At 28.9% G+C, this 13567-nt stretch overlaps 1 protein-coding gene across 1 annotated transcript; it reads left to right on the forward strand.

Moving 5' to 3' along the window:
• Positions 1-7931: 7931 nt before the first annotated feature.
• Positions 7932-8642, forward strand: LOC136082617 (uncharacterized). Its single transcript, XM_065802032.1, has one exon. The coding sequence runs from the start codon at positions 7932-7934 to the stop codon at positions 8640-8642; it is 711 nt and encodes a 236-aa protein (XP_065658104.1).
• Positions 8643-13567: the final 4925 nt, after the last annotated feature.

Genomic DNA, 13567 nt, shown 5'->3' on the forward strand with positions numbered 1-13567 from the left:
TAGCCTTTAATCTACACATAACAAGAAATTAAGTAACATTTAAGCATAGTGAAGTGGTTTGGTTATATAATTTTTATGGCAAAAAAGCCAAACTATCTCTCAGTATTTTCTAAAACCTCGTTTTGGAAAATTATTGCTCAAGCAATTCAATAAGAACTGCTTGAGCAATAATTTTTAATTGTTAAGAAGCAATACACTTTAGTACTTAATTTTAAATAAATAATCAAAGCATTTAGACCATGCTTTTATATTTTGATATTTTTGACCACCTGAAATTCTTTTATTAGATCCTAATTTTTTTACTGACATTAATAACTTAAATAAACTTTTATTAGCTAAATAACAATTACGAAATCACTATTTACAAGAATATGTGTATGTGTATATATATAAATATACACTGCCGCTCAAAAAAGTTAGGACAATGAAAATTTTTTCAAAAAAACAATATTAATATGTAATTACGTTATAGAACTTTTAACTTATTTTAATAAAAATTATATTTTTTATGCATTTTCAATATAAAATATATTATTAGTCAGTTTTATGTAATAAAAATTTACAAAAACCATTATAATAATAAATTTTGTTTTTATCATAAAAAACCTTTGATTTAATAACTGCTTTAACTATTCTCGGCATTTATTCAAATAATTTACAAATTATTTCTTTCTGAATATTATTCCATTTCTGTTCTATAATGTTCGATAAATGAGGTTTTGATGCTGGACATACAGTTCGAATTTTTCTACCCAGTTCATCCCATAGTAACTCAATGGGGTTGAGGTCTGGGCTTTGGGGAGGCTAGGTTATTACACGTAATACACTTTCAGTTTTTTTGATTCTAAATAATTTCTACATAATAATGCAGTATGTTTAGGATCATTATCATGCATCAAAATAAAATTATCTCCCATTAATCCAAGTTTCCAGGATATCTCTAAAATGTTCTTTTCTAATTAAACCATCGATTTTACGCAAATCTCCCACTCCATCCAGAGAGAAACAATTCCAAACTATCACAGAGCCTCCACCATATTTTACTGTTGAAACCAGACTTTGAGTTAGTGTTTTTTCTTCGGCAGCTCTTCTAACGTAAACTCTTCGCTTATATCCGAAAACTTCAAATTTTAACTCATCGGTCCAGAGTACTTGTATCCATTCATCCATCGCCCAATTTTTGTGGAACTGTGCCCAAAGGAATCTCTTCTCTCGATTACCTTTTCGTAAATATGGTTTCGGATAGCAACACGACCATAAAAATTAGCTTTTTGCAATCTTCAATCAATCAATTTTGAAACTTTTTTTCTCAATCAAAGTTGAAAGTAGCTGTTATTTGTGGAGCATTCATGGAACATTCGATTACGTTTACTGATGACTTTTATACGTCGGTCATCAGTTTTTGTTGTTATGCGAGAAGGACCTGGACGATTTCTGTCTTCCAAACTTCCAGATTCTCGATATCAACGAATCGATATCATCTCGATATCGACGAATATAACTAACTATTCATCTATTCAGATTTAATTTTTCAGCTATTTTTCTAACTGTATAGTCTTCTTGAAGCAAAGTGAATATTGCTGCCCTTTTTTCTACACTTATTGGCTTACCTTTAGACATATTTTTTCCAATATTTTGAATTTACACTAAAAAAAAAATTAAATTTACCTTTGAACTTCTGCACTTGAAATTTTTAAAACACTAACACAAAATACACAAAATATCTGCATATAAAAACAGTAAACAATAGATATCCTTGTTAAATGACAAACTTAAAAAATTTGAGTCGATAATGTAAAATACGGATTCATACGTGAATTTAATATGTTTCTGGGTTCTCTGTTTTTTTTTTCATACGTATTTTTCAAACGTTCATACGTGATCTTTAATATATTTCTGGGTTCTCTGTTTATTAATTTAAAATGATAAGACTTTTACTTGCGAGTGTAATTTATGTTACTTTAATACATTTACATTAAAATAACTTAATTTAGAATTTTCTTATACAAATTTTATTTAACTTGATTTATTTTTATATAAACATAAATTTTACTAATATAAATTAATAATTTTATAACGTAATTACATTTTAATATTGTTCTTTTGAAAAAATATTTTTTGTCCTAACTTCCATGAGCGGCAGTATATATATATATATGTATATATGATATATATATATATATATATATATATATATATACATATATATATACATACATATATATATATATATATATATATATATATATATATATATATATATATATATATATATATATATATATATATATTACTGGAAATATATTAATTTGGCTTAAAAGTTACCTAAATAATCGGAAACAGTATTTTTATCCAGATGATAACGTATCATCTAATTTGTTAAATATTTCATGTAGAGTTCGTCAAGGATCTATATTAGGACCCCTCCTATTTCTAATATATATTAATGATCTACCAAAAGCTTCTAACCTAATGACAATTATGTTTGCTGATGATTCTAACTTATTTCTTTCTCATAAAAACATTTTTACACTTTTTAGCAACATGAACATTGAACTAGCCAAAATTTCCGAATGGTTTAGATTAAACAAACTATCATTAAATATTGATAAAACTAAATGGATTCTTTTTCATCCTTATGGTAAAAAGCACTAGCTGCCTAGCAACTTACTCTTTCTTTTATCGATAACATAATTATTAAAAGAGTTCTAGTGACAAGATTTTTAGGTGTATATATCGATGAAAATCTTAATTGGAAAAGCAACATTGCTAACTTGTGCAATAAAATTTCAAAGAGTATAGGCATTTTATACAAAATAAGAAATTTTCTAGATAAACATGCCTTAATTCAGTTATATTATTCGCTAATTCATTGCCATATTAATTATGCAAACATTGCTTGGGGTAGCACTTATAAAAGTAAACTTAAACCTCTCTATCGGCAACAGAAACATGTAGCACGCCTTATAAATTTCAAGGACCGTTTTGCTCACGCCAAGCCTCTTTTATATGATATGAAAGCACTTATATATATATGAGTTAAATGTTTTGAATATTCTTTGTTTTATGTATAAATGCAAGACCCACCTATCACCCGTTTCTTTTCGTAACTTGTATAGAGATAGAAATAAATATATTTTAAGGAACGATAATTTAATTCGACAACCATTTTCTCAAACTAATTTTGGACAATTTTTTATTTCATTTCGTGGACCATTTTTATGGAATAGTATAGTTCTAAATACTTCTAAAGATTTTTCTTAAGAATGTAATTTGATTCTTTTAAACAAAATCTTAAAAAACTCATTTTTTCAACTGATAATATACTAATCTACTTTTAAATTTTAAAATTTTTTGAAAATCCCTTATCTATATTAGTATATGTATATATTTAATGTATATTCTTTTTTATTTATTTTTTTGTTAGTTTTTTTATCCACAAGCAATTAGCGGTTTCTCTGTGACAAGACCTGATGGTCTTCTTTGAGTAATCCGCGTTCTTTATATTTATTTTTAATATTTATTTCTTAACAATATCTTGACTTGTTAACTTTTATTATTGTAACAAAGTTAAGTTTATTTAAATTGTAATAAATATTGTAATAAAGAACAAAATATGTATATATATATATATATATATATATATATATATATATATATATATATATATATATATATATATATATATATACATATATATATACATATATATATATTATATATATATATATATATATATATATATATATATATATATATATATATATATATATATACATATACATATATATATATATATATATATATATATATATATATATATATATATATATATATATATATATATATATATATATATATATATATATATATATATATATATATATATATATATATATATATATATACAGTATCGGACAAAACGAGTGCAACCAAATAATGCTAATTTAGTTTCTTTATATAAAAGTGCTGCATTTTTTCAATTTAGAGAAATAACTATGTAACTGTTTAGAGACAAAGTTCATCAAGTTTTATTCATCACAAAGTTCATTATTTGTACACGAAAATTAATAAATTAATCAAAAGTATTAAAAAAAGTTGATTTCCTTCTGAACAAAACAAGTGCAACTCGACAGAATGTTGACCAAGTTTTATTTCGCTATCAATATTTTGTGGCAAATCCTTTGTTGTCGAACAGCTGATCCTTATTACGAACACCTTCACGATTAATTCTGCGTTTGACGATCTCCCACAGGTTCTCAATAGAGTTGAGATCCGGAGATTGAGGCGGCCAATCCATCACCGATAGGTGGTTGTCTTGAAACCATTGCTTGACTACTTTTGCAGTGTGTTTCGGATCGTTGTCTTGCTGAAAAACCCATTTTATTGGCATATTCCATTCAACATGAGGTAACATAACATCTTTCAGGATATTTTTATACGTGAAACGGTCCATTACTCCATCGTTTCGATGTATTGGACCTAGACCGTTAGCAGAAAAACACCCCCAGACCATTACATTGCCTCGACCATGCTTCACGGTCTTATGGCAGTAACGTAAATCGAGGCGTTTTCCGGCCGGTCGACGTACACGGCAAATGCCATCGCTCCCAATGATGTTGAACTTCGATTCATCACTGAACAGGACAGTTCGCCATTTCTGCACATTCCAGTCAATATGAGATGTAGCAAACAAGAATCTTTTCTTCTGGTTTTTTAGTGAAATCAGCGGTTTCTTTGCAGGGCGTCGAGAAAACAATCCGGCTTCAACAGCACGTCGTCTGATTGTTCGGTCCGATACAGACAGCTCTAATTTCTTTTGTATCTCGACTGATGATATCCAGGGATCCTTCTTGACGGATCTGACGATCATAGAACCCTCTCTAAAAGTGGTGGAACGCGGTCTTCCACCTTTGTTATCTGTTGCCAACTTCCCCGTAAAACGATAATTGGAACAAAGTCTTGATACGGTCCATTTTTTCACGCGATATTTATCACAATTACTTTTTTGTGACATTCCACTTACGTAATCGCCAATAATTTTTTTTCTTAGTTCCAATCCAAGACTGTCGGGAGCCATTTTTGCACTTGAAGTCATAAAAATAATAAAAATAAATAATCACGCTTCTCAAGGCTTACCGTGTTACATTTACCTTGTGATGATACAAAAATGCTCTGTGGAACACAACGTCTTGGTTGGATGTGGACTGTATTGATGTAATGAAACACTTGTTGTATTTCACTTCTTGTATTGATGTTCTTCGATAAAACACTTTGATAAAACTCACTTCGATAAACTGTCTTGATAATACTGACTGATTGACTTCTATATACAGACTGAATTACATCTCGATTTAGATGTCTCTTATATAGTAAAATGAACCTGTGTGAACCTGTTCTGGAAGATTCTAGATGCTTCTTTTCGATGCTTCTGGAAGCTTCTGGATGCGTCTGGATGCTTTGAATGTTTCTGGACATTTCTGGATGCTACTGGATGCTTCCAGATGCTTCTTCTGGAAAATTCTGGAAACTTCTGGAAGCCTCTGCATGCTTCTTGAAATTTCTGGAAACTTCTGGATACTTCCTTTAATTATTAAAACCTTCCGTGACGTTGACACGGACCAGACTTAAGAAAATGAAACAAACCAGAAAAGTTGCACTTGTTTTGTCCGCTGCAAAATGGCACTTGTCAACGAAATTCTGCCTGTGTGCTGTCACCTGTCAGCTGATTGCTCATGTCATGGCATGCTATGACTCCAGACTCCTGAACTGTTTGCTGTGGTAGTATCGTTCGTTTCGTTTTTAAGACATGTAAAATTAGGAACACTTTTTAGCATTGTTCGATGTTGGTTGCAAATGTTTTGTCCAATACTGTATATATATATATATATATATATATATATATATATATATATATATATATATATATATATATATATATATATATATATATATATATATATACACACATACACACATATATATATATACACACATACACACATACACTTGCACACATACATATATATATACATGCACACACACAAACATATACATATACACACATACATGCATACACACATATGCATATAAATATATATATATATATATATATATATATATATATATATATATATATATATATATATACACACACACACACATACACACACAAAAAAACACACACATATACACATATAAATATATATACTTATACATACATATACATATACATATATACATACGCACATACATACACACACACATGCATACATATACACATATACATACATACATATACACACACACACATACACATAAACACACACACATATACATATAAACACACATATACATACAACATACATACCCATATACACATACATAAATACATACACATACACACATATGTACATACATACATATACACACATACACACGCACTCATATATATATATACAAATAGACACATACCTACATACATATGTACACACACATATACACGCATACATATACATACACATATACATACACACATTTAGAATAATGTTATAATAATATTTATATCACATAAAACAATTCAAAAGGAATAACTATAATGACCCACAATAATTCCAAAGTTTTACAAACAGTATCTCTTTAAAAAAAAAGCATGAAGACAGGTTTTTATATTGTGTAATAGAGTTTAGGGATTTAAGGTGAAGAGGTAATTTATTCCAAGATTTTATATATATATATATATATATATATATATATATATATATATATATATATATATATATATATATATATATATATATACATACACAGTGGCGGATCAAGGGGGGGGGGGGGGGCTAGGGGCCCCGGGCCCCACAAGTATAGGGGCCCCGATTCAAAGTAAATAATTTTTTATTAACTTTGAAAAATAAATCTTTTATTAACTTAAAAGAGCCAAAGTTAAATTTACTAAATTGTCTGAAAACAAAAGCACAAAAATAAAATAACTGTCAACAAAAACGCTGCATTAAATTTTTTTTCCGGTCTTTGACAACGATGGAGCGCAGCTACTTCTTCAAAAAAAAAATTACTAGATTGGTAGCAGCGCCTTATAGCAATAATTGAATGTAACATTTGTACAAATTGCTACAAAAACAATTCCCTTCGGAAAATTATTAATGACTTGAATAATTATATTGTTATTGAAAGTGCATTAACGATTGCAATTCTACAAATCTTTTGTACTTCCGCACAAAAGAGTTCTTGTGTGAATGCATTTAATAGCTGAAGCGCTAAATTCGTGAAAGAGAAAAAAAGAACAGTTTAACACTTTTCAGGTTATACAGTTATAATTAAAATGCTAACAAAATATGAAAGTGGAGCTTGTAAAAGAAGATTGAAGAAAGAGAGAGAGAAAATGGTAGCTAAACTTCCGAAAATGACAAATTTTTTTTTCATCAAACCAAACTATTATGCAATTTCCACAAACTGTAGATAATAATAAAAACAATTAAAGAAAAGATGAAAACAATAACACGGAAAATGAGGTAGCCTGCCAAGGTCCTTCAAATGAAATTCAAGAAGTTGAAAGTGTTGAATCTACAATGCATAACAATGACCTTGACTCAGGTACTCCAATTTTTATTATCTTTAATGACACCTCTAACATCTGCTAAACAAACAATTTACTTTTTAGACAGTTAATATTCTTATTCTATAAATTGTCACTTATTATTTTTTTATTAGGCTTATTTATCATGATTTTTTTTCCTAGATACCATTCTACGCGATGAGCCTGCTTTATGGCCATTACAATTAAAGGAAAATGAACGTATGAAGTATTTAAACAAGGGGTATGCTTTTTTTCAAAAAAAAACTCTAATTTCGAATCTTCGAAGCGGATATTCAAAAACCAGTACAGATATTATTCGGTTAAATATTTTCAAAAAGTGATGAATAATGGCGAAAAATGTGACCGAAAATGGTTAATGTTTTCTGAATCCACTGGATGTGTATTTTGTTATGTTTGCAAGTTGTTTTCAACCAATTACGACAACGTATTTGTCAAAAGTGGCTTTTACAATTGGAAAAAAGCTAAACAAACTATTTTCGGCCACGAAAACAGCAAGGAACATATTCAATGTATGATTAAGTGGATAGAATTCATAAAACAAAATACTCATGTCGATGAATATATGGTAAGCCAGATTAAAAGGGAATTTAATTATTGGTCTGCAATCTTAAATAGAATAGTTGCGGTTATTCGTTTTTTAGCCGGAAGAGGTTTAGCATTTCGAGGCCATAATGAAGTTATAGGATCGTCAAATAACGGAAATTACTTAGGCATGTTAGAACTGTTGACTCAATTTGATCCAGTTTTAAAGCAATACATTGAGACTTTTGCAAATAAAGGCAAAGGTAATGTAAATTATAAAACTAAAACTATTTGTGAAGAGCTAATTGATATTATGTCTCAAAAGGTTTTAACGCACATTATTACCGAAATAAAAAAAGCAAAATACTGGGGAATTATCGTAGATTCGACTCCTGATATTTCTCACGTGGATCAACTTTCTGTGATATTTCGTTATTATCTAAATGGCTACGTGTATGAACAATTTTTTGTTTTCTACAAAGTAAAAGCCACGACGGTAAATCTTTGATTACTGACATTTTAGATCTACTGGAAAGATATGATATTGATATAACCAATTGTCGGGGACAGGCATACGATAATGCAAGCAATATGTCTGATAAATATTCTGGATTACAGGCACGTTTAAAAGAGCGGAGTGAATTAGCTTTTTATATCCCTTGCGCTGGACATTCTTTAAATTTAGTAGGGCAGTGCAGTGTCAGTGAGTGCATCAATTCTATTAACTATTTTGGCGTTCTCCAGAGTTTGTATTTATTTTTTGTAGCTTCAACACATAGATGGGATTTATTAAAAGGAAATCATGCTACACTCAAGCGCCTATCAGATACACGATGGTCATGTAGGTCAGATGCTTCAAAAAGTTTGGTAGAAAATTTTGATGGGATTCATGCAGCGCTATGTCATATAGCTGAGGATACAGAAGAAAAATCTGATACTCGTCATGAAGCTTTGTGTTTATTAAATAAGATCACTAAGCTAGAGTTAGCATTCATGGCTGTACTTTGGCATCACATACTTAAGAGGTTTAATGAAGTTACCAAATTTCTTCAACAAGTTGAATTAGATTTGCATACAGCAAGCAGTATGTTACTTTCACTAATTGACTTTGTAAAAAACTTACGAAACAACTTTACGAGATTTGAGAGTGCATCAAAAAAACTTAGCTCGTTTATTGAAAGGACTATTCTGATAAGAACAAAAGAAAGGTAATTAAAAAATTGAGCAACGGAGAAAACCAACTTGATTCTTTAAGCGTATCCGACAAGTTTCGAGTGAATACATTTTTTGTCATTATTGACAAACTTGTGACACAATTAACTATAAGAAGTGATGGTTACAACCACGTAAATAAGTTATTTGGATTTCTATCGAAGCTGTTAACTATTAGTACCATGGAATTGCAAGTTAGCGCGAAAAAAATTGTAGAAGTTTACTCAAATGATTTAGAAGATAGTTTCATATTTGAAATAGAACAATTTGTAACATTATTAAAGTTGCAGCCTCCGGGTTTTTTTTCGCATAAAAAAGATAAATCTGAGACTGAAAACACATTGGTTCCTCTGCATGTTTTAAATTGGATTGTTGAAACCGATATTGTTGATGTATTTTCAAATGTTTATATAGAATATCGCTTATTTCTAACTATTCCCATAACAAATTGCGAGGCTGAGAGATCATTCTCTACTCTTAAAAGAGTTAAGAACATGCACCGATCAACAATGGTCCATAGTCGTTTAAGTAATATAGCAAGATTAACTATTGAGTCAAAATTATTAGAAACTTTGGATTTCAGCGATGTGATTGCAGAGTTTGCGGGGAAGAAAAGCAGAAAAAAATCACTCAACTTAATTCAGTAAAATAAATATAAAAGTTGTATATAAATAAATATCAGTGATAGCGTTTTCAAGAAAATCTTTGTTTTACTCATTTTTGTCGTTGTTAGTGGAACGGGGCCTCCTACTTTTAAATAGCCCCGGGCCCCGAAAAGTCTTAATCCGCCACTGTATATATATATATATATATATATATATATATATATATATATATATATATATATATATATATATACATATATATATATATATATTCATGAAATTATTCCCAAGTTTTAGGTGATCAGAACAAAGGATATTTTCTTTGAATAAAAATTTTTCCAAAATAAACTGAGCAGTTGTTCTGAATGACAAATCAGTGTTGTTAATTACATCAAAAATTGCAAAAGCATCACAAGCATAATTACCCAGATTGGTAGATGGTATAGTCAATCCTACCCTTGATAAAACTTCAATATATTGTTTATCTGCAGAATCATATTTATCTACTCATTAGTTTATGACAGTATTTAGCAAATCTTTTTTTTGCAATATAACCTGTAATATAAAAGGCAACTTCTCTGCTGTCTTCTAACAAAGACATTATTTAAAGTCCTAACATTTGTTTAAAATTTTTTTTTATGATTAGACGTTTCAAATATCAATGCCTTCTTTAATTAAACTTTTAAATTTAACAATAGCTCTGAGCACAAAACATCCCTTAAGCTCACCAAAAACCTGCCACCACTCATCTGTCGGTACTGTCCAAACCTTCTCTCTAATGGATCATTTTAAAATCTTGCAATCATGACAAATTTATAATCTTTATTCAAAAGATTTTCAATTAAAAAGGCATGGCAATTAAATGTTTGTTTAAACGCTGCACAAGTTTGAGCAGAAAAAACAAACTTTGAACTCACAGTTCAAAATTTTTTGTTTTTCCCAATTATCAACCCATTTGCCATTGCTCGTAAAAATTCAGGATTTTTATCATTCAAGATAGCAGCATTTCCTAAATAGTTATTTGAACAAAACTGGTTTTTACAATTAACAAAAATCCTCCATATGCTAAGCAAGCCTGAAAATCCAACAGCATCCTCATGTAAAGAAAAGTATAATTTCAAACCAGCTATTGTACTTTCATTAAACAAGTCAAAAGCAACTTGAACATCTTGTTTAAATTTTCCAGGGTGTAGCTCATTATTTGTTAGTTTTGGAGCTTTTTGTAAATCTGCATCTAAAGCAAAATCTTTTTCATGGACGTCATGAAACAGTTTCCAAGATACTTCTCCACCTTTAACTGTAACATCATCTTTAAACTCAATAAACTCAAATGGGGGAAACAAATACCACGTTCGATTTAACAAGTTGTTTCTCACATTTTTAATTAAATGTACTGCATCATAGAATAAATAAACTTTTTTGCAGTTATGAAAAAAAAACTATCAAAGCCATTTTCATATTCTGATAACAATTTATTAAATGCAGAAACATTGCTTGCATGATTATCGCACACAATAGCTCGCACAACAAATCCACTTGTAAGCAAAAGATTCAAAGTTTCAATAACCTCATTTTTTAATCAATCGCTATCAATTTTTACAACTGGAACTGCTTTTATAATGTATGGGATATTTTCCTTAAAACTGTTTATCATAAAACAAACAACACTTTTGTAGAGTTCGCCAATATTATTTACACCTGTTATAGCTTCACCAGAGTATTCTGTACATTTCTGTAAATACGTTTTATGAGATATTATGCAGACATCTTGTGACATTTTGCCATTTTCAAGTAACAATTTTGCAGCTTTTAGAGCATTAATATTACCAGAAAGCACTTTGTAGGATTTTATAGATGTATATATTTAATCTTTCCCTAAAAAACGGCATTTTTCCTGACCAACTAAAATTAGCAAAAATAATTCCGATATACAAAGGCGGTGATGACTCAATAAAATCTAACTACAGACCAATTTCCATACTTTCTTGTTTTTCCAAAATACTAGAGCGTATTATGCACAACAGACTGTACAATTATCTTGAAAAAAACAACATTCTTTATCATAAACAGTTTGGATTTCGCAACAACCATTCCACGGAACATGCAGTAATTGATCTTGCCAACCAAATTTTAAATGGTTTTGATAACGACAGTTACACACTCGGAATTTTTCTAGATCTATCAAAAGCATTTGATACTGTCAACCACAAGATTCTAATTTATAAACTACACAATTATGGAGTAGTTCACTCCAATTTAAAGTGGCTGCAATGTTATTTACAAAATCGTAAACAAGGAGTACCATATGACTTAACATGTTCCCCATTTGAATCAATAAATTGCGGAGTTCCCCAAGGATCAATACTTGGACCCCTGCTGTTTTTAATTTATATTAATGATATTTATTTGTCCTCAAAAATACTTAGTTTTATTATTTTTGCTGATGACACAAATGTTTTCTTTTCTGACTCAAATTTAAAAAATATTTTTTATATTGTAAACACAGAATTAATATATCTTAATGAGTGGTTTGAAGCAAATAAACTTTCATTAAATATTGAAAAAACGAAATATATTTTGTTTGCTAAGTCATCTAAATCCGAGAACCTTCCACTCAAATTACCTGAACTAACAATTAACAATATTAAAATAAAAAGAGTTTTTTCAATGAAAATACTAGGAATAATTTTCGATGAGAATTTAAATTGGAAAAGTCAAATAAAGCTAGTCGAGAACAAAGTTTCAAAGACCCTGGGGATTATGTACAAGACAAAACATCTTTTAAATAATTTATGTTTAAAAAATTTATACTTTTCATTTATACATAGTCATATTAACTATTGTAATATTGCCTGGGCAAACAATCATTTATCTTTCCTAAAAATTATTTATACTAAACAAAAGCAAGCAAGTAGATTAGTTTTGGGCGCAAGTAGATACGAAAGTGCCGAGCCGTTACTTAAGGAAATAAATGCTCTAAATGTATACAAACTAAATATATACCATAACTTGTTATTTATGTTTAAACTTCAAAATGAAATGATTCCAAAATATTTTTTTAAAAGTTTCACTCGAATTAATCATAAATATGAAACAAGACATTCAATGAGTAATTACTACATCCCACTAACATCACTCAAAAAATCTGACTTCTCGACTATATGCCGGGGACCACGCTTGTGGAATTCGGTTCTTGACGAAAATATGAAAATAATCTATTGCTACATTTAAAAGAACTATAAAAAAACACTTACAAAATTTAAACATTACGTACATTCTCTCATTTTTTTGAAAAAAAAAATCGAAATAGTTTTGTATTTTTAATTTTTTATGTACTTTATTTAATTTTAATATTGTATTGAATATGTATATGCATAAGAAGCGAATTAAATTTTTTTTTTTTTTGTTTATTGTCTTTAATATGTATACGAATATGTACAGATTTGTAATTTTTTATTTGTTATTTCATATTTTAACTTTATCTTAAATTTCTTCTTTTTTTAACTTTAAGTTCTTTTTTTTAACTTTAAGTTCTTCTTTAACCTTCTAAAATTTCTAACCAATTTTTTTTTTTTTTTAAACTTAATAATTTCACTCTTTTATGTAATATTGGAAA

This window comes from Hydra vulgaris, chromosome 07 (genome assembly GCF_038396675.1).
Source record: "Hydra vulgaris chromosome 07, alternate assembly HydraT2T_AEP".
In the NCBI taxonomy this organism is placed as follows: domain Eukaryota; kingdom Metazoa; phylum Cnidaria; class Hydrozoa; order Anthoathecata; family Hydridae; genus Hydra; species Hydra vulgaris.

Coding starts and splice junctions, on each gene's coding strand:
- LOC136082617 (XM_065802032.1), top strand. CDS start 7,932: ATGAATAATGGCGAAAAATGTGACCGAAAATGGTTAATGTTTTCTGAA.